Below are 22,851 nucleotides of genomic sequence, written 5' to 3'. Positions count from 1 at the left end.
CTACATTCAGTCTTTCTTTGCAGAAAAGGGGATGAGCGGTTTGTTATTTTTTAATATTTTTCAGTCATCAGTGCTAGTATCAGTGCTCCTCATCTCCAGTGGCCATTATCTCCATGTTCCCATCTGTCAAATGATAAAACAAACACAAATAATGTTTAGAGCATAACTTCACCCTCAGCTCTGCACTTTTATCCACTGCATAACTTTATAGAATGTTTATTTTTGTTAATTATTAATGTGGTGAAGATTACATTGTGTCTAACGAGACACTGCAGAACTACAAATAATGTGTACAAAATCTCATAGGTTTGATTTCACATACAAAAAGAAGGAAAGGCTTATCATAAGACTATCAGATCTGAACTGTGATTATGTGTGGCAAAAATGAAATGAAAAAACAAACAAACAAACTAACATGCTGCACTGCACTGCCATCACTACAATTAATGAAAGTCTTTACTATGCAGTGTTATTGGATGAACTGTAGGAAAAAAAGAAAAAAAAACCTTCAATTCAAATGTATTGTCCTAGGCCAACACCACCAAAGCAAAATAAAATAAATAATAATAATAAAATAAAATAACAAAAAATAATTAATTAATTCTGCCTTCCATGATAGTAAGGGGGTCTTAAACTGATCTGTGGTTTCTTACATTCCTTATGTCCTTGAGAAGTCTTCCAAGTACACCATGTTTATGTCTTCTGGCTAACCAGTAAGTCCACTCAATGAAGCAGAGCTGTTTTTTTAAGGCCTTCTCAGACCGATTCCCCCGCATATGCCAGATTTCCCTCTTATATGTCTGCCACGCTCTCTCAATGTTTTGAGTGTGTAGTCCTGTTTGAGGATCTACATAATTCTGGCTGTGGTTGACTCTCACATGCTTGTAGCCCTCCTGAGAAAGGCTGGTGTATGCTCTCCACTCATCACTCACTACAAGACTTTCTCTTTTTACGTGTTTTTTGATGATTGGAACAAGGGTTTCCTTGTTTCTTTTTTTCACAAGGCGAAGAATTGGACGTCTGCTTGCAGCTTTGATTTCAAGAACCCATGTTCGCTTTCTCTTCCAGGTGTTACCAAAGCGTCCTCTTGCATACTACAAAAAAAAGTATGAACAGTGTTAGAAAATAATCAAAATAATCTCTTGACCATGTAAAAGTATATTACTAGTTATGAGTAATTACATGACAATACTTTTTCCATCCAAAACTTTTTAAAATTCCATATAATACAATAAATATGCTTACAATATAAGAAAATAAGAAAAAGTAAACCAAATTTGTATTAACTGATTGACAGCTTTGGGGAAAGTGATGTCCACCCTCACTACTTATATCTATCCTAAACTACGATGCACAGCTCTTTCTGGTTCTACAATATGTAACACATTTTTTATCAAGTGCATTGCATTTAGATTACATTACCTTGCGTTTATGGCAGAACTTGCTCTCATCAATGTGAACTATGACATTAACTCCAATCTTTCTGTGCTTTTTCAGGCTTTTTACACAAATTCTTCTGAGTTTCTTTGACATCATAGAAAGTGTTGCTGTGCTCTTTGCAATGCCATCTTGAAGCATGTCTACTTGCCGTAGATGTAAACCCTGTGCGAATCTACAAAGGATCGACATTAACAAAAATGATGTCCATTAAATAAGAACAGTATATTTTCACATAAAGAAATCATAATAGCAAAGCATATTAATAATAAACAAAGCATAATTTGTACATTTTATTTTGGACACTAGTTTTTTGACCCTTGACATTACTGCTGAAATTCAACCATAGCAAACTAAAAAGTACATAGTACAGTAACTAGAATTGATGCTCATTGCAACACAGTGCCACATCAAAGTCACCATCATAATCTTCTGAGAGAAGCCAAAATCTTTGAAAAAGAAATTGACATACTTAAAATTATGGTCAAAATATATGTATACGTTTATTATAACAAGCAAAATATCAAAACATGGTGACATATTACAGGACATGCTTTTGCAATAGAATATGCTACGCTATTGACCACAATATATTTTTTAATCAATGCCAACATAAACTATGATAACGTATGCTGTAGTGCAATTGTGTTCTATGCACTCAAGCACTACACACATAGTGTAAAATGCAAAATATTGTACTTATGTAATAAACTTGCATTGCTTACCTATGTATGTACTTCATCCATGTGAACAGACTGCAGTGTGATTGTGAGAAGAGTGACTTTGACCTAACACTTCTTTTCAACCGTCCACATCTTTTACGTCGACACTCCCTGGGATTTTTTAAAACATGAAATTGTATGATAAACACAGAAATGTTTTAACATGTTTTTTTTTCAACACACACACACACACACACACATTGTTGTGACGGGCAGCCCAGAGAGAAACTATAAGAACCGAATTACATCGAATTAAATACCACATATTTGATACACTTTAATGCAAAATAGCAATGGTAATGATAGTAAAATACCAACATATATACTTAATGTTGGGCTTCTAATTATAAACAAACACAAAATACACAGACACTCTTATTTTGAAATATCTTTTACTACTTCCAGCCGCTCCTTCAAACAATTGGATCAAAATGCATTCTTGTAATAATAAAGAGAAAATCATATCTACAAGGCTGTGTCTATTGCAAAACAAAATATGGAACCATAGTTTACAAGAATTTATTCTTACCAGATGACATAATCCTTGGTCTGGGAGGCAACCATGTTCATTTTATGCCTGCAGTTCTTGCATTTAATTTTGCGTTTTAGCAAGCCAATCATTTGCAACCATTTTATTAATTTTAAACATGATTTTTTAGTTTCTCTAGCATAAACCTTTGTCAAAAGTTTTCTTTCCAGTGAATTCATCCGCCAGATCGAGCTAGTAGGCTAACTGTTTGTCAATTTAACGACCAAGACAACCCAGAAATTAAAAACTCGCGCACTTTCATTTCATTGGCTAAATATGTTATCAGATACACCTACCACGGTTGAGTGTTGGCAGAGCTGTCACGTGATCGAGCACTTCAACAATCGGATTGGCTAAGTCTCACTCCCTGAAAATTTGGTTGTCCAGATGGTGTTAACTCCATTGAGAAACATTGTTCTTATTTCTTTTTGAAATTGGTTGTTATTACTTGCATGTAAACCAAAATCGTTATCAATTTTCTTTTCAGCATCAACATAACATGTTTGATCCAGAGCATTCAGTACACCGCCCCCCATCTGGCAATAGTAGCAGTGCGCTGGGTACCATGCATTTTACCCGGGCAAAGGCACGGAGGGGAAATACCGAGGGCGAAGGAGAAGATTCCACAAACAAAAGTGGTAAGTTGTGTTTATAAATGTAGAAGTATTTTACATGAGGCTGATATTTCGCGTGACGCAATAATATATGCAAAGTCAATTAAAAGACGCGAATGAACACAAATTCGCGCCAGATGATGCGTCACGGGAGTACGCGTCCGACAGAATTGAAAGTGATTCAATTCACTGATTAATGCATTCCTTATTTTTTCTCTAATTTGTTGGTCTAAACACGCTAGACAGAAAGGTATAACGTTAGCTGTTGACTTTTGACTCTGTGCTTGAGGGTCTTCTGATTAGTGATGGGGAGTCGACTCCAAAAGAGTCGATTCCTCGACTCTGACTCGGGGTCGACTCCAGCACAGGAATCGACACTCGGTGTCGACTCTGTTGCTGTGTCCAGAATCGCTCACTTGTTTACTGATTCTCGAATCCATAGCCTACATAATGCATGGCAGTTAAGTGCATAATGTCTATGGTTAAGTGCACTAATCAAGGAGTGAACGAAATGAAGCGAGGAATTCGGACACTGACGAATCGCGTCAGAGAGCTGTCGCAGAAACTTTGTCACATACATATAGCTTACTTTAGAAATAGATAACAGTCATAGTGAGTTTAGTTTGTAATTATACATACCTCCGTGTCAGCTTTAGTATTGATGGTAGCTTATATTATTGCAATAAATATAGATTTGATTTTCCATAGTTAACCGTGTTCATTAAACCATACATAAAAATAATAAAAAACTCAAATCAACAATAAACACATTAATAAGTGTACATTGTGTGCATTTTTATGTATTGTATTAATTTTAGTATCTTAAAGGTGCTCTAAGTGATGTCACGCGTTTTTAGGCCAAAACATTTTTTGTCACATACAGCAAACATCTCCTCACTATCCGCTAGCTGTCTGTCCCCTGAACTTTGGACTCCAAAAAACCTGGAATCAAACACCCCTACTTCTGATGTATTACAAATTTTTCATGTCATGTTTTGCAGCTGCTAATATGGACAGTCTCAAGCCTGTTAAACAACATATTCTCTGGAAGAAGAAGGCTGAGATGCTCCAGTCTCGGGTGGATGAGCTGGAGGAGGAAAATGGCTTACTCAAGAAGCAACTTGAAGAGAAGTCTGCACAAGAACAAGGTATGTATAAAAAATAAACATGTTTATGTGAAAATAATTAAATTTAAAACCTACATGGCGCTGATTTTTGTCCATAATGTTTAATTGAAACAAAAAAGGGTTGCCTTCAATATTATAATAGTTATAGTAAAGTTCTACACAATGCAGTTTGAAAATAGAACACTACTGTATTTTTTTCTTTTTGTATATATCAAACCTAAGAGACTTTGTACACATTATTTGTAATTCTGCAATGTCTCTTTAGACACAATGTAATCTCCACCACATTAATAATCAACAATAATAAACATTCTATAATGTTATTCAGTGGGTATAAGTGCAGAGCTGAGGGTGTTTAGTGTTGGGTATCATTGAATATCAGCCTGCTACATAAAAACTGGACTCATTTAAGAGCTGTTTGTGTGCAAAATAGAGCTGTATATATCTGGATAAATTGAGACTTTTTTTTAATGAAGGTTGTAGTTCTCACAATTCTGAAGAAAAATATTAGACAACTAAACAAAATCTCATGGAATTTATAAATGGAATGATTCAATGACTCACTCAAGATTTACTTGTTTTATTATTGGACGAATCAGAATGAATGAATCTCTTGAACGAATGATTCAAAGACAAATAGATTTTTAACAGCCACTTTCGTCACCTAAAAAAAATAAAATTAAAAATGTTGCACACCCAGGAATAGATGGTGGAATTGAACTTGAATTTTACAACAACTACCTGATTCCTGACCTTAAGTATCTGATTCTGGAATTGGACTTGATATTCGATTCCCAGTTCTATTGAAGTTATGCTCTAAACATTATTTGTGTTTGTTTTATTATTTGACAGATGGGAACATAGAGATAATGGCCACTGGAGTTGAGGAGCCACAGGCCATGATGCTGGACTCCAGCACTGATACTAGCACTGATTCAAGCTCTGATGACTCCAGCTCCAGCTCTACCTCTGACTCTTCGGTTGAGGAAAAGAAGAAAAAGAAGTATAAAAAGAAGAATGGCAAGAAGAGAAGTAAAAAAAGAAAGAAGGAAAACAAAACGATGAAGAGGTCAGGCGGAAAAGGAGAGCGAGGTATGGTAGGCTCTTAAGACATGCTGTACTTATTTAGGTATTAGCCTAGGTGTTTAGGTTATCATTTGTATCTTACCTGATAGCACACGTAAAGCAAGAGATCATTAACAGACATCTTACAGACTTACGTGTGCTATCTGGGTTAGTGGCTTTTTAACTGGATTTGAGGCATTGTGCACACTATCCCGCAACATCACTCTTATCATGTCTCTTTTGAATGACATGAAATCAATGATGATCTGTATCTAACTTTTTTTTCTTACATATGTTTTGAATGAAGTAAATAAAGACACACTATGTATGCACTTACTTATTATGGCTGGATGAGGTGAACCTGTAATTAATCATTAAATATAAAGAATATGCTGGCTAGTTTTTACCTCATTTTTTAAACCAATAATAAGCAAATAGTCTTGCCTTAATTAGCAGACTGTATAAAATAGAACAGATGTTCTAAATCAAAGACACACCACACCTTAATCTAAGTTGTAACTTTCCTTTTGAAGAGAACATTTTTGGGAAACACTGTGGCTCACCCTGCAACTAAGACACCACACAAGACACAACATAGAACTCTGGTGATTTATTCAAATTGTTTTCTTTTCAGTTGCCTCAATTTCAGATGTGGTGAAAAGATATCTGCGTGTCCTCAAACTTGTGCAAAAAGGCTTCAGGATGACCGCAGCCTTCAAGAAAGCTCACGTTTCAAGAAATGCTGTGAAAGACACGGCAGCAATTGCAGAGATTTACATAGCAGACAAAAGTGTGCTAGACCAGTTCAAGGGTAAATACACACTTTTGAAACTAGCACAACTTTGTCAAAAAAAATAGCTGGTGAACTGGCAGAAAAGATCATTGAAATGAAAAATAACAAACAGCTCATCCCCTTTTCTGCAAAGAAAGACTGAATGTAGGAAACAGGATGTTAGCTAAGGTTTGAGTAGATTAAGTAGATACGTTTTGTTTTTCATAATTTACAGTTCAAGTTGCTTTGCCCCTACAATGACATGGTAGAGACTTGTTTGATTAGTGCTGCCAGTGCAGCATGTTTATTTTATTTTGTTGTTTTGTTTTTGTTTTATGTAATGTTAATTGAAGTAAAGTTTGATACAACATGATTAGACTGTTCAGATCTGATGCCCTAGTGAACAATGGGTTTGTATAAATATATTGTTAATAAACAACTTTCTCTAATATCCTGTCTGTAGTGTTGCTTCTATTGTAGTTCATAGTCTGGTATTAACTTTTCATTTTAAACAGTAAATATCTGGCATATAATTAATGGATGGCTGTATGTTTTCTGTTGATAGCTTATAGACTTTCAACTGTTATCAACTGTTTTTCACTTTAATTGGATAGTCCTAAAATATATCTACAAATGCTTAGTTAAGAATGTCTACTGATGATCTTCTGAATGTAAACTTTAGACTAGTTGACAAGCAACAGATGCACAACCAATGTTTAGTTGACTATCAACAGATAATAAACTAGTGATCTTGATAAAAATGAAATGGTTAAATAATTATTAATTTGGTGCATTTGAGACCCTTGAGTAAGGATGATATAATATGCTCTTGATCATATGTTGACATGACTATAGACTTTCAACTGACAGATTGATTTTGAGTAGTTGGTAGACAACTTAGAGGATGGTAACACAATCTACGGAAAGTCAGCTGACTGTTAGTTAACAACCTGTTGCGAAATAAATACTGACAGTCAGCATGTAGGAGGGCCAAGATGGCGTCTTGCTGAGTAGACCTGTTATGCGCACCTGTTCTGATTGAGAAGGAATTATTTTGGTCAACGGGTCGTTACTTTGCTCCTATGGCGGATGATTTTACTCGCTAATAACTGTAAAACAAAAGCTGAAACCCGCCTGTAAGTTTAATGGGCAAAAAACGAACTAACAGGAACTTGCGTGCCTCGTAGAACATGGACAGTCTGATGTCTTGTGAATCTCTTGAACAAACCATGGATGTCTCCTTGCCTGAATCCGGAAAAGCATCCATTAGATCACAAGATAAGTTTGAAAAGGATTTCGACGCATGCCTTGCTACTCCCAGCAAAAGTCCTCCTGGAAAAAAGAAAAAATCTGATAGTGTTGTTTCGCTTACTGAGATATTTGATGCTATTCAGTCCCTGAACTCCAAGCAAGATGCGGTTTTTCAAAAGATAACTCACATCGAGAGCTCCATTGAGATTACAACTGCAGCTGTAAATTCTTTGTCAGACACCGTCAATCGACTCCTTTCAGATGTTGCCGCTCATGGCGAAAAGATCGGTAAGGCCGAAGCTTCGATACAACATATGCAACAAGAAAATGTGTCTCTCAAGTCCAGATTGGAAGAGCTAGAAAGGTACAGCCGTAGATGGTGTTTGAAATTGCTCGGAGTGAAAGAACGTGAGGATGAAAATGTCCGAACGATCACCATAAATCATCTAGCAAGAGTGGTCCCGCGAATCAAAGACAAGCTGGAGGAGGCTGTGGATGTGGTCCACCGTGTAGGCAAACAGCGACCAGATGGCTCGCCGCGACACATCATCATTCGTTTCGTCACACGGAGGCACCGCAACATCATTTGGATGGAAGCTAAGAATTCTATTTACCTCAGAGAGAATGCTCTCTATGTCAAGGACTCCCTATCCAGAGCAGACATTGAAAGTCGGAACAAACTTTGGCCCCTTGTCCTGGCGGCACGAAAGGAAGGAAAGAAGGCCGATTTCAGCGGTCCATTTGCTGTTATCAATAACAAGAGAATCGCTGCCAGTTCAGCACCGCATCTGTAAACTGACCACAAATTTCTAGCCCCGTGTCAGGTTCGATTTACTTTTTTCTGCACATGTTTGCCCAGTTCGAATTATTGACATTCTTCAAAGGGCGTTCGACCTTATTCTACTGATTCCCAGATCCTTCTTAAAGGAAACAGCGTTACATAACTTCCAAGTTAGGTGTTCAATACACACTGTAGGTGTCATTTTCCTTTTCTTTCTTTTTCCCGTAATTTTTATTATACTTTTATTTGTTAATGGACAAAATCGAGTTCAACCAGCTGAACATTGTTTCTTTAAATGTGCAGGGCTTAAGAGATGACATTAAAAGAAAAGCAATATTTCTGTTTTGTAGACGTTATAATGCAGATTTCATTTTTTTTGCAAGAGACTCATTCAGCTGCTTCTGATTCAAAATTTTGGAAAGCTCAATGGGGCGATATGGTTTATTTTAGTCATGGGTCAAATAATTCAGCTGGTGTTCTTATTTTAGTTCATAAGTTTAAAGGAAATATTGTTAATTCTGCATCCTCCCCTGATGGCAGATGGGTTATTCTGACCGTTAAATTTGAAAATGCCATTTTTATTATCTGTAATATTTATGGGTTTAACTCTCACACTTTGAATAATTCCTTTTTCACTGACATTTCTCTTATTTTATGTCAATTGCTGAAAACAAACCCAAATGCTAAGTTAATAATTGCAGGAGATTTTAATGAAGTCTCTGACGATTTAATGGATAGGTTCCCAAGGAAAGTTAGACCCCATTCTCAAAACCCTAATATTATTGATTCCTTATGCAAAGATCTATCTTTAGTGGATTCGTGGCGTTACTTTAATAGTAATTCATTTGAATATACATGGAGCAATGCATCAAAGTCTTTAAAATCGAGAATTGACCTATTTCTTATTTCATCCAGTCTGTTACAACATGTTCAAGATATATCCCATCATTATGCTCCCTTTTCAGATCACCTTCTGATTAAATTGTCTTTACAGACTGTTCGCAAGCCCAGCCTCCGTGGATATTGGAAACTTAACAACTCTATCTTAGAAGATGAAATTTTTACAAAAAATATTGAAACCTTAGCCACCAATATCTTTAACTCAGAGAATTTTGATTACGCTTCTAAATGGGAGTTATTTAAATTCAAATCCAGAGAACTTGCCATTAGGAGAAGTAAGGAATTAAAAAAAGAAAGAGATCGCATGGAAACAGAACTACTCAACAAAATCGATACTCTTTGGAAAGTTCAGACACTCTCTCAAACACAGGAAAGTGAGCTCCAATCCTTAAAATTAAAACTTGATGACTTATATACTAGCAAAGCTACTGGAGCTTTTGTGCGTTCAAGAGCTAAATGGATAGAAAAGGGAGAGAGGAATACAGCATATTTTTTTGCCCTTGAAAAAAGGAATTTTAAGAGAAATTCTTTGTCGGCATTATATATTAACAACACCTTATGCAAGGATCCCAAACTAATTTCAGATTTTATCAGCTCTTTTTATGAAAAACTTTATCAATCTAATTTTAATTATGATCTTTGCAATTCATTTACTAATGATATTCAAGATTTTATCCCGTTAATTAGTAGTGACTTCAAAAACCTTTGTGATTCCGACCTTAAGAAGGAGGAATTACTATCAGCACTTCAATATATGAAAAAGGGTAAGAGTCCAGGTCCAGATGGGCTTTCATCTGAATTCTACCAACACTTTTGGAAGGTATTAGAAGATCCCATTTTCTTACTGTTTAATGAATGTATTAAAAAAAAGAATTTGGTTACTACTATGAAACAAGGATTAATCTCCCTGATTCCTAAACCAGATAAAGATCCTCAAAATATAGATAACTGGAGACCTATCACTCTCTTAAATATAGATTATAAATTGTTTGCACTAGTTTATGCTAAAAGATTAAAATCTGGATTGAATGAAATCATTAATGAGACTCAAACTGGTTTCATGAAAAATAGACATATTAGTAATAACATTCGCCTTATAATTGACCTTCTAGATTATTCTGATCAAATTGACTCGGGGGCTCTTATTGTGTTGTTGGATTTCTGTAAAGCCTTTGATACCATCGAACATGGCTTCTTACTCCACTCACTGAAAGTTTTTGGTTTTGGTAATAATTTTATTGATATTATAGAAATGTTTTATAAAGACATTAATAGCTCTATTATTCTTAATATGGGAACCTCTAAAAGATTCGGGATCCATCGTGGCATACGTCAAGGCTGTCCAATCTCTCCCTTTCTATTCTTATTAGTGGCTGAGCTTCTTTCTATTCAGGTTTTGAATAATCAGAACATTCTGGGATTGAAAATATTTGATAGAGAAATCAAAATTTCTCAATTGGCAGATGACACTGCTTTATTTCTGAGAGATAAAAATCAAGTTAAAACAGCCCTGGAATGTATATCTAAATTTTCCAAATCCTCTGGTTTAATGATAAATCTTAAAAAATGTGAAATTTTATTTATACACGATTCCATAGATCTATTAGTTGAAAATATACCAGTGAAGGACTCTGTTAAATATCTTGGCATTCATATTTCCAAAAACACATATACACGTGAACTTCTGAATTTTATGCCTAAAATTAAAAAAACAAAAATTATTCTGAATAACTGGTTACAAAGGGATCTGACTTTGTTTGGGAGAGTGTTGCTTTCCAAAGCTGAGGGTCTTTCCAAATTTGTTTACCCAGCTCTATCCCTTTATGTCAGTGATAAAACCTCCAAAGAAATTAATAAAACCTTTCTTGACTTTATTTGGAAAAATAAACCTTCCAAATTAAAAAAGGATATTATATCTGGCAAAAGAGCTGATGGTGGGTTAGAGTTGTTAGATTTTTTTGATATTAACAATACGTTTAAACTTAATTGGTTAAGAAACTGTCAAAGAAATGAAAATTCATTATGGTTTTTTATTCCTCAGTCTATTTTCAAAAAACTTGGAGGTTTATCTTTTCTACTGAGATGTAACTATCTGCCTGGTAAACTACCAATTAAACTATCCAGATTTTACCAGCAAGTGTTATTAGCTTGGAAAATTTGTTACCACCACAATTTTTCTCCTCACAAAATGCTTCTCTGGAATAATTGTCTCATTACCTCTAGGAATAAATCTTTATTTTTACACAAATGGTTTGAAAAAAATATATACTTTGTGATGGATTTGTTTGATGAAAATGGAAATGTTTTGTCTTATGAAGATTTTATGTTTACCTACAATTTCCCCATTCCATTTAAACAGTTTCAGCTAGTTGTGAAAGCTATTCCAAATGGGTTGAAACATTTAATGAAAAGTCACCTTACTTTTGGAAGTAATGAAAGGAAACTTCCTGAATTAATAGTTGATGGCATAAAACTATTTTCTCAGTCCTGTAATAACAAACAAATCAGATTAATTTTTCAATCCAATCATAAACTCTCTCCTAGAGGGAAATTTTTTTGGAATGCACAAATCACTGATATTAATTGGAAAGAGGCATGGCTAAATCCATATAAATTCTGTATGCTGAATAAAGTTAAAGAGGTACATTTTAAAATACTTCATAAAATCTACCCATGTAAAGCTTTGTTATCAAAATTCATGGATATTGACAGCAAATGCTCTTTTTGCAATGTACATGAGGAAGACTTGGCTCATTTGTTCTACAACTGTGATTTATCTTTAAAATTCTGGTCTGATGTTAGTGCTTTTCTTTTTGCCCCTAGAAATGTGAATTATAAATTATCTCTAAAAGACGTTATGTGCTCTTTCACAAATAGAAGCAAAATGTTTGATTTTGTGGTGAACTTTTACATTTTGCATGGTAAATATTATATTCATAAACAAAAATTTGCAAAATGTACTCCTAAATGCGATTTATTTTTAAAAGAGATGGAATCGCTGAACAAGTCATTAAAATTAATTAAAAGTAAAAAGAATGACATCCTGTTAAATTTTATGGAAGAATTCTTTATATTGTAATGTCCCCACTATGTAATCCAAATTTTATGTATCCTGAATTTGTCAATAAGAAAAAGAAAGAAATATTTTTATTTTTATTGCTTTATTTTATCTCTGTTTTGTTGCTGGTTTTTTTTTTTTTTTCTCCTCCTTTGCTCTTTTCCTTTTGATTTGGTTGAGAATAGATGACTGTCCTGTGAAGCTGTATTGTTCTATATTGTGTTCAATGCTCAGAATCATTCTTGTCAAATAAAAAAAAATAAATAAATAAAAAAAAAAAATAATAAAAATAAAAAATATCTGTGGAAGGAAAAAAAAAAAAAAAAAAGACAGTCAGCATGTACTTTTTGTAAAATCTATAGATTAGAAATTAAAATGTGCCTTATAATCTACAGACAGTTAGCTGAATGTATGTTACTTGTCTGTTGAAACAATGTTGTTGAATGTCAACTGATGCACTGTTGACATGCTACTATATGAGTACTGATAACTAGTAGAGTGTCAACAGATGGACTATCAAAATAAAGTGTTACCAAAATATCTTAATTTTTTCAGTCTTACCGGTGTGGAACGACATGAGGGTGAGTAATTAATGACTAACCAGTAATAACCAGTAATTTCAATTTTGGTTGAACCCTTTCAACAACTATTTCCTGAGAAAGTGTGCAGGTGATTTTTTAAATGGCTTTATTTCATGAACCTCTTGCCACACTCTGCAATTTCTTTCCCTGGTGATATCTGGAACTCTTCTCACACTGAAGACATGTGACACCTCATGTGACTGTTAAAGTTTCCTTTAAATCTAAAACTCTTTACACACTGAGGGCAGGTGAAAGGCTTCTCTCCAGAGTGAACTCTCATGTGAGTCTGAAGGTTTACTTTAAATCTGAAACTCTTTCCACACTGAGGGCAGGTGAAAGGCTTCTCTCCAGTGTGAACTCGTATGTGTTTCCTAAGCAATGCTTTGATTGTGAAACTCTTTCCACAGTGATAGCACATATTAGGCTTTTCTCCAGTGTGAGTTGTTACATGTTTCTTAAGGTGATTCTTGTCTGTGAAACTGCTTCCACACTGCTGACATATAAAGGAGTTCTCCCTTGAGTGAATGTTCATGTGGTACTTTAGCGTCTCTTTACATTTGAAACCTTTTCCACACTGAACACATATGAACGGCCTCTCTCCAGTGTGAATTCTCATGTGAGTGTTAAGATTTCCCTTTAATGTGAAACTCTTCCCACACAGTTTACAGTTGTAAGGGCTCTCTCCAGTGTGAAGACTCATGTGCGAATTGAGGGCTCCTTTACGTGTGAAACTCCTTCCACACTGAACACATGTGAATGGCTTCTCTCCAGTGTGACTCTTCATGTGAGTATTCATATTTCCTTTTTGTGAGAAGCTCTTTCCACATAGTTTGCAGGTGAAAGGCCTCTCTCCTGTGTGAATTCTCATGTGAGACGTAAGTTTTTTATTTGATTGGAAACTCTTTCCACACTGACCACATCTAAAACAGGTCTCTCTTGAGTGAATCCTCATGTGGTAATTAAGCTTTTCCTTAGAAACTCTTTCCACACTGACCACATTCAAACAGCTTCTCTTCTGTGCAAATTATGATGTGATTCTCAAAACTTTCTGTTTGTGAGAAGCTCTTCATACACAGTTTGCAGGTGTAAGGCTTCTCACCAGTGTGAAATCTGTGGATTTCAAGGTTTTGTTTTTGTGCAAGATTAGAACTATCAGATTTGGTCTTCTGGGCTCTTTTTCGTGAGGAAATTTTTAGTCTTTGATTTTTCTCCAGTTATGAAATCTTGATTTATCTCAACTGATTTTTCTTTCCACTTCATTGAGTTCTTGACTCTCCTCCTTCAATGCCGTCAGGTCTAAGGTGAAAAGAAACAAATACAAATTAACTCCAGTGTCACAAGTTCACCTGCTCATCCCTTTTGTAAACGATGGTAAACCAATAATAAGCATTGGGCAGAAGGGGGAATGAGGCTCCAGTGGGCTCTAACAAAATAATCTGTGGCAATAGAGAAAGTAAAGTTTTGAAAGAAGGAAGGAAAGAATGAGGTTCATTCTCGTGTGCATTTAGTAATTAAGCAATGAGGTTTTCCTTACATTTGCTTCCTCAAAAAAAGGTTCTCTCGAGTTACACCACGTTTGAGCTTCTGACCAATGAGGTTCATTCGTGTTACGCAACGTTTGAGCTTCTTCAAGAACCAATGAGGTTCTTCTGTGCAACGTTTGAGCTTCTTCAAGAACCAATATCATTCTCGTGTGATTCTCAAAACAATGAGGTTTTCTGTTTACGCAGCACGTGCTTCAACAAGAACCAAAGTTCATTCTCGTGTTACGCAGCACATACACAGTTTGCAGGTGTAAGGCTTCTCACCAGTGTGAAATCTGTGGATTTCAACAAGAACCAAGGTTTTGTTACGCAGCACGTTTGTGCAGTGAGGTTCAGATTAGAACTGTCAGCAAGAACCAGTTCATTCTCATTTGGTCTTCTGGGTTCATTCTCTCTTTGAGCTTCGAACCAATGAGGTTCATTCTCGTGTGTTACGCTGCACGTTTCTCAGCAAGAACCAGTTTCATTCTCGTGTACGCAGCACTGCTTCTTGAACCAATGGATTCTCGTGTTACGCAGCACGTTTCTCAACAAGAACCAGTTATTCTCGTGAAATCTTCAACAAGAACCAATGAGGTTATCGTGTTACGCAGCACATACTGATTTTTCTCTTCCACAATGAGGTTCATTCTCGTGTTACGCAGAGTTCTTCAACAAGACAATGAGGTTCTCCGTGTTACGCAGCACGTTTGAGCTTCAATGTTCATTCCGTACGCAGCACGTTTGGTCAGCAAGAACCTAGGTTCATTCTCGGTGAACGTTTGAGCTTCAGAAACAATGAGGTTCATTCTCATACAAAGCTTCTGCAAGAACCAATAGGTTCATTCTCTCCAGTGTCACAAGTTCGTGTGTTACCTGCTCATCAAGAACCAGTGAGGTTCATTCTCGAGTTACGCAGCATTTTGATAGCAAGAACAATGAGGATGGTAACGTTTGAGCTTCCCAATAGGTTCATTCTCGTGTTAAGCGTTTGAGCTTCCTCGAGAACCAGTGGGTTCATTCTCATGTTAGAACGTTTGGCTTCAGGAACCAATGAGGTTCATTCTTGTGTTACGCAGATGTTTGGCTCAGCAAGAACCAGTTCATTCTGGGCTCTACCGCAAGAACCAAAGGTTCATTCTCGTGTGTTAAATATGATGTTCATTCTGTGGCAATAGAGAAAGTTCATTCTAAAGTTTTCAGCAAGAACCAATGAGTTCATTAAGGAAGCATGTTTAAGCTTCCTCAAGAACCAATGAGGTTCATTCTCGTGTTACGCGCACGTTTAGTTAGAGTTCATTCTCTTACGCAGCACAGCTTCACAAGAACCAATGAGGTTCATTCTCGTGTTATGCAGCACGTTTGAGCTTCAGCAAGAACCAATGAGGTTCATTCTCGTGTTACGCAGCACGTTTGAGCTTCCAAGAACCAATGAGGTTCATTCATGTGTTCGAGTTACACGGCACGTTCAGCAAGAACCAATGAGTTCATTCTCTTACGCAGCACTGAGCTCAAGAACCAATGAGGTTCATTCTCGTGTTACGCAGCACGTTTGAGTTCAGCAAGAACCAATGAGCTTCTTACGCAGCAAGAACCAATGAGGTTCATTCTCGTGTTACGCAGCACGTTTGAGCTTCAACAAGAGGTTCACCAATGAGGTTCAGCAAGAACCAATGAGGTTCATTCGTGTTACGCAGCACGTTTGAGTTCAGGAAGAACCAATGAGGTTCATTATCATGTGTTACGCAGCATGTTTAAGCTTCCTCAAGAACCAATGAGGTTCATTCTCGTGTTATGCAGCACGTTTTAGCTTCTGTTTATGTTCACTGAACGATGTTTAAATGTGAATAATTCTGTCCATCAAGTAAAGCGATTGAGTCTCTTTAGAAAATTTGGACTAAACCGCTTGATTCATATGGATTAGTTTCATGATCTCTTATGAGCTTTTTGAAGTGACAAAGAGGCAGTTGCATGGACTGTCAATGGAGGATTTAGACTTGAAAATAAGCTCCTCCCCATTGTTGAATCACAGTACCGAACACCTGTTATTTTGCCAAGAGATATCTTGTTTATTATTAATTGTCAAGACATAGGAGAGAAATACAATTTACTGGAGAGATGATGTCTTCATGCCCAGCTTTCCCAGTCCATGAACAAAGTTTGGCCATTTATATGCTAACCAAAGGAACTTACATTATGCTTATAAGGTAAAAAACTTCTTGTTCGTCTTTAAAAGTTCGTCTGAGAATTATCAATAACTCTCTGTGCACCGGTGTTGTGCCAGCAGCACTTAAAACTGCTGCTGTCACCCCTGTACCAAAAACTAACAACATGGATTTTAATAATCTGAATAATTTTCGTCCCATCTCCAATTTTCCTTTCCTCACCAAAATTTTGGAACAAACAGTGGCTTCTCAACTGCTTTCTCATCTTTCCTCTAATGATCTTTTTGAGCCACTTCAGTCTGGATTCCGTAAACTCCACAGCACTGAAACAGCGTTAGTTAAGGTCACTAATGACTTGTTAATGGCTTCTGATTCTGGCCATCTGTCTATACTGATTCTTCTTGATCTTATTGCCGCTTTTGACACTATAGATCACTCCATTTTAATCACCCGTTTAGAGACTATCTTTGGAGTTTCTGATTCTGCATTACAGTGGTTTAAGTCTTATCTCTCTGATCGCAAGCAGTTTGTTGTGATGGGTGATTGCAAGTCTGAGATCGGTGTGGTGCACTGTGGTGTTCCCCAGGGATCAGTTTTGGGCCCTTTACTTTTTAGTATTTACATTTTTCCATTTGGCCAACTTTTAAGAACTCTTGGTCTTAACTTTCACTTTTATGCTGATGACACTCAGATCTATATACATTCAAAACCTGGTGTCAATATGCCTGTGTCTCTTCTTTCTCAATGTTTTACTGAGATTAAAAAATGGATGTCTGAAAATTTTCTTTGTCTAAACAGTGAGCAAGTCATGCTCATTGGTTCACCTCATCAGTTGCGTAAAGCAGAGTCCATAACCTTAAGTGTGGATGGCTCTGCTTTACAATTCCAAACTAAACTAAAAAATCTGGGGGTGATATTTGACGCCAATTTAACATTTGACCATCATGTTCGTAACACAGTCAAAGCATCATTTTTTCATCTCAGAAACATTGCCAAATTACGTCCCATGTTGACTTTCTCTGTGGCTGAAAAGTTAATCAACACTTTTGTTTTTTCACGCATTGATTATTGTAATGCATTGCTGGCTGGAGTTTCTAAAGCTACCCTAAGTAAATTACAGTTGGTACAAAATTCAGCTGCTAGAATTCTGACTAGGACCAGTGCAAGGGAGCACATCACACCTATCCTGGAAAAATTGCACTGGCTTCCTGTTAGTTTTCGTATTGATTTTAAAATTCTCATGCTCACTTATAAGGTCTTGAATAATTTGGCCCCTCAATATTTGTGTGAGCTTTTAACCCCCTACACTCCTACACGTGTTCTACGCTCTTCTGAAGCTGGTCTTTTAACTGTCCAAACAACACGGCTAAAATCTATGGGTGATCGGGCTTTCTCTTCTTTGGCTCCTAAGTTGTGGAATTCCCTGCCCTCTGAGATTAGGAATGCAGAATCCCTTAGTGTTTTTAAATCGTCCCTTAAAACATATTATTTTAGGATAGCCTTTATGTGATTCATGTGATTACTTTATTTGTTATTATATTGCCTTTCTATTTTATTTTATTTTTTGTATTTTTTGTTTGATTAGTTTTTACTGCCTGTACTGTTATGTGTATCTTTTTAATTTCATTTTTTATGTAAAGTGCTTTGAGATGCTACTTTTAAAGGCGCTATATAAAATAAAGTTTATTATTATTATTATTAAAACGTTTAAAATAGATGTACACATCATGCTGACCCACTGAATTTGTGGATATTGTGGGTTCTAATATTTATTAAATCAATAATATTATTAAAATAACAAAAGTAATAATAATAATAATAATAATAAAAACTCTTCTTTAATTCGACTTCAAATATCATGATTTGTATCGAATCATGACATGAGTGTATCGTCACACCCCTGTTGTCTAGGCTACTTGTATATTATTTTTCCTAATTTAATGAGTGACATGTCGTAAAAATGAATGTCCAGTGTGTAAGCAGGATCTTCTGAGGTTGAGGCAGCATTAGTTTTTGTCTGATCATGTGAAATCAATGTGTCTCATGTCTGTCCACATGAAGTGACCCATGTCAAATAAAACCACTTGATTTAGGACACTCGTATGACACTCTTCAAAAACATTAATTTCTGTAGAGCATTTTAATAAGGATCAAATGACTGAGTTTTGAGAATGAAACCAACCTGTTTTTTCCTCAGTTTCTTCTTGTTCCACACTGAATGTTTCTTCAATCTTCATGTCTTCAATCTCCTCTTTAATAAACGACATCTTTGTTTGTTTCTCAGTTTCTTCTTGTTTCAAATTGAATTCTTCTTCAATTTTCATGTCTTCACTCTCCTCTTTAATAAATTCCATCTTTATAATAGTGTGTCACAAGGATCTCCTTTGCTTCACCAGGAGTTTTTTTGTGTGTTTGGACACTCTGACCTGCTTAAAATTAGAAAAATTAACAGAAAAAAATAAATATGCAGTAAGGAGAACCACATGATTTCTTCCCGCTTTCTCTCCATACTTCACACGCACGGAAAAAAAGGCATGTTAAATTATTGCGTTACTCAAGTAACAAATCACATACCTTTACTTTCTATTCAAAGCATCAGTGTCTTATTATATGCATTAAAAAGTGTCATTGTCACTTGACAGATCCAGAGAGAAGAGTGAATCTGTGTAGAATGAAGAGTGAATCCCCCCTTCAAATAAGCTAAAAAAAAAAGAGAGAAGAACAAGATTTCTATACAGTGATATAATAGAATATTTCATAAAAGAGCATAATCCACACTGATGATATTCATTTTAATTTGTTTGACTTAATTTGTATGTGCAGTATTTTTCAACTGTACCCATTTTTTTTAAAAATTAATATTAAGATGTTTCGTAGCCATGCCAAAAAAAGGTAATTATGACTTTTTGTCTCACAGTTCAGATTTTTTTCTTGCAATTCAGACTTTATTCACGCAATTGAGAAATCTCGCATTTCTGAGAAAACTGTCATAATTGCAAGTTTTATATCACCCAATTCTGAGGGGAAAAAAAGTCGGAATTGCAAGATGTAAACTCGCAATTCCAAGAAAAAGTCAGAATTGCGTGATAAAGAGTCACAATTACATTTTATTATTATTATTATTTTTTTTATTCAGTGGTGGGCACAGGCTTCCATTCCTTTATAGGTCTACCTGAGTAAAAATGTGGGAGCCTTTATATGAGGAAATGAACACATGAACGTCATCTACAGTGCTGAAAATCAATTCATGAAAAAAAAGGCAGAAATAAATAAATAAATCTATTGTGAGATACACACACTATGCCTTGTTACTGTTGATTTTATGTAATTACAAAATGCAATTTGAATAAAAAGACCCACTGGAAGGGGTCCCTGGCCCCCCCAAAAAATTGAGAACCCCTGCCTTAAATGACCCAAAAACCCTAAAAACTAAGCACTACAAATTAATTAAAGAACAAACTATACAGACATTTATTTTTTTAGACATTTATGATTTATAGTATTTAGCTTATATATTTAACAGATTGCACTTTCAGGAAATCATTAGCAGTTGGTTTGTAAAAGTTATCATTACACACATTAGTGTTGTTCTCGTTGCACTGTTTGATCACGTGATGTCAGCGTGATTCGAGCGATTCGAATCAGTTTGAGAATCATTTGATTCAGTTGAGTTTCGCAAAGCTCCGTTTCTCCATCACTACTCGCCAGTAACCGAATTCATGCTTATGATAAACTGATTCACGATAGAGGGGGCGAAATTTACAGGGAGACGCACCTTTTCTGTTACTCGTGTACGGATTTGCTTTACTCGCACAAAATAACACTCATCAATATTAGATAAAGGATTAAAATGACATATTCAAGATCGACTAATCTATTTTACATGACCTTTAAAAGCGATTAAATTGATTTAACAAGTTTGAATTGATTTAAACACTTAAAATGCTTAAAAGACAAACCTTTCTTCAGCAGAATCACAATAGATGCAGGTGCGCGGCGCAGCCTTGTGACGTCACATAATCGTACCAAAACAAAAGTCCTGTTCACACTATACTTAGTCTGAAATTATAAGCGTACATAAAAATATATAGCTATCATATTAAGAACTACATTTACGAGGTAAAAATACAGACGCTCTTATCCAAAGTGACTTACAAAGCGATATAACCAAATTTTTATTTAAAGATATGACATTTCAATTCAAATACGATAACAGTGACGATACATCAAAATATAGATATATTTGTTATTTAATTTTTATTATTAAAAATAAAGAAGCAAAACACACACAATACAATGAATACGAAAAATCAAAGATTGAAATAAAATAAGTTTTTTAGGTACAGTAGGTTTCTTTAACGCGTAGTAATATTGACAGAGGTCTTAAACAAAATTAACGCATCTGTCGGCTGAAGAGGGAATGCCGTAAATCAGAGCGTCTATTGAGAAAAACTAAAGATTCTTTTGACTAACATCTTGGAATATACAAAAACAGGCAATTCTATTAAAAAATTATTAACGAAAATAAAAAAATCCCAGAATATTTTAGATAAGAAGCCATATAACTGGCTAGTTCAGCACTGTGTAACCATGTGTGACATTCTTAAAATACTGATGATTTTTCTGTGGATGAATTGGGAAGTTATCCACACCATACAATGGAAATGTTCAGGACAGTTAATAAAGAGAATCTCTCAGCTAAATGAAACTGACTTTATTTTAAGTCAAGAATAATTATTTGTTATTACCCGCCAAAATCATGTACTTTTCAATTTTATTCTTACTGGAATATTTATTTCTACAACTGAAGGTTCATACTAGCCCAAGAACATCTACAGGAACCAATGTAGTAGTCAATAAGTGCAATAAACACTGCAATAAATCAAACTGACCACTACAATTATTTGCATTTACATTTTAACAATCATGACAGCTTTGGTGTTGTAGAGCTCCAGCTTGACCTGCGTGGACAGGAGGTCATCGCTACGGCTCGGATGTTAGCCTGTACTCTTCATAATCGCTGTCAAGGACGATCTACATGCCGATTATAACCACCTTTAAATTTTGTGGCTGTGGGTCCCAGGAAAATACATTCCTGGCCATATTTAATAGACAAAGTGAATTTTTTTTATTTACATAGGTAACCCCTTCCTCAAAATCAGCCTGTTCTCCACATTTTGGAGCTGAATACACTGTGTTTCCATCATATAGTGCACTTGTGGATGATGTTTTGTAGGTGCTGATTTTAATGTCAAGCCCTTCCTTCTCAAACGCTGCATCTCATGGGTGACGTCTGGCTGTATGGGCTCTTTTGTTAAAACATTTTTACAAAACATCAAAATCACACTGAATAATTATAACATTTTACAAATATAATCTCATGAAATATCTTATGAAAATCATAATGTCAGGTTTTGATTTAAAGATTAGGCACTTTCCACCATCAGACTCAAATGATTAGTGTTGATGAACCAAGCATGTTTTTCAGCAAATCAATTCAGTGCCGCATTAATAACACATACACTACCAGTCAAAAGTTTGAAATAATTAAGATTAATATTTTTGAAATATGTCTCTTCTGCTCACCATGCCTTTATTTGATCAAAAATACAGCAAAACTAGTAATATTGTGAAATATAATTACAATTTAAAATAACCGTATTCACTTCTTTCAAAAATTCAATCTTGATGTTAAAATTAGTGTAAAAGAGGCTCTATTGTCACCACCTACTGGTGCAAATATGTAATGTGAGGACATAATCACTGAACGAAGCAGTGAATGAATCTTTTTGCTGCACTTCTTTATGTTTTTCCTTCTCTAATCAACTTTTTAATCAAATTACGTTGTTCCTTCAAACAATGTTTGGAACGGCCCCGTTTTACTTAGCAATTCAGAAGGAAATATGTTTTTATAACAATGTGTGAAACATTTGCTTTCCTTCTTTCTTAATTAAGGACAATTTACTACACCTGTTTTTTTACAGAACGAGTAAATTATCTAATTTTTAATCATTTTTCTATTCTGTTTTGGGTCTGTTGTTTTTCGATTACACCACTACATCTAAGTAAATTATTTGCAATGCAGAAAAGTCAAATGTCCACAAAACACGTCCTCATAAAGTGGTGAAGTTACATATTACATATTGTGCCTTTAAGTCATACACTGTTTTTAACTTGTAAACCACATTTGTAGCTATTAGAATATTAATTATTAGGTAAATCTGGTATAAACGTTTTCTTCACCCAAACATTCAAATTTTGCCTTTTAGACAGAATCACATTCGGTTCTTAACATTTTCTTAATATGATATGTATTTCTATGTACA

General features: G+C 35.3%; 3 protein-coding genes across 4 annotated transcripts in view; 1 reads left to right on the top strand and 2 right to left on the bottom strand.

Moving 5' to 3' along the window:
- The window catches only part of LOC125246302 (tripartite motif-containing protein 16-like), a 138,717-nt gene that overhangs the window by 73,273 nt on the left and 42,593 nt on the right, over positions 1 to 22,851 (bottom strand). The gene's annotated exons all lie outside the window — the stretch shown is intronic.
- Positions 2,654 to 6,527, top strand: LOC125246332 (protein FAM133-like). The gene is made up of 4 exons (XM_048157297.1): positions 2,654 to 3,326; positions 4,304 to 4,450; positions 5,282 to 5,521; positions 6,129 to 6,527. Exons 1-4 carry the CDS (start codon positions 3,188 to 3,190, stop codon positions 6,350 to 6,352), a joined length of 750 nt encoding a protein of 249 aa, XP_048013254.1. The 5' UTR covers positions 2,654 to 3,187; the 3' UTR covers positions 6,353 to 6,527.
- Positions 12,343 to 20,574, bottom strand: LOC125246331 (gastrula zinc finger protein XlCGF49.1-like). 2 transcript variants are annotated; one of them, XM_048157294.1, is made up of 4 exons: positions 20,485 to 20,574; positions 19,100 to 19,225; positions 18,708 to 18,954; positions 12,343 to 14,133 (listed from the first exon to the last, which is right to left on the bottom strand). In XM_048157294.1, the coding sequence occupies exon 4, from the start codon at positions 13,787 to 13,789 to the stop codon at positions 13,007 to 13,009; it is 783 nt and encodes a 260-aa protein (XP_048013251.1). In that variant the 5' UTR covers positions 13,790 to 14,133; positions 18,708 to 18,954; positions 19,100 to 19,225; positions 20,485 to 20,574; the 3' UTR covers positions 12,343 to 13,006. The 2 variants fall into 2 exon arrangements, with proteins under 2 accessions (XP_048013251.1, XP_048013253.1); XM_048157296.1 differs by having other exon boundaries at positions 18,708 to 18,951.

This window comes from Megalobrama amblycephala, linkage group LG14 (genome assembly GCF_018812025.1).
Source record: "Megalobrama amblycephala isolate DHTTF-2021 linkage group LG14, ASM1881202v1, whole genome shotgun sequence".
Taxonomy (NCBI): Eukaryota; Metazoa; Chordata; class Actinopteri; order Cypriniformes; family Xenocyprididae; genus Megalobrama; species Megalobrama amblycephala.
Note: the sequence above shows the minus strand (reverse complement) of the source record. Positions and strands in the feature narration are given on the sequence as shown.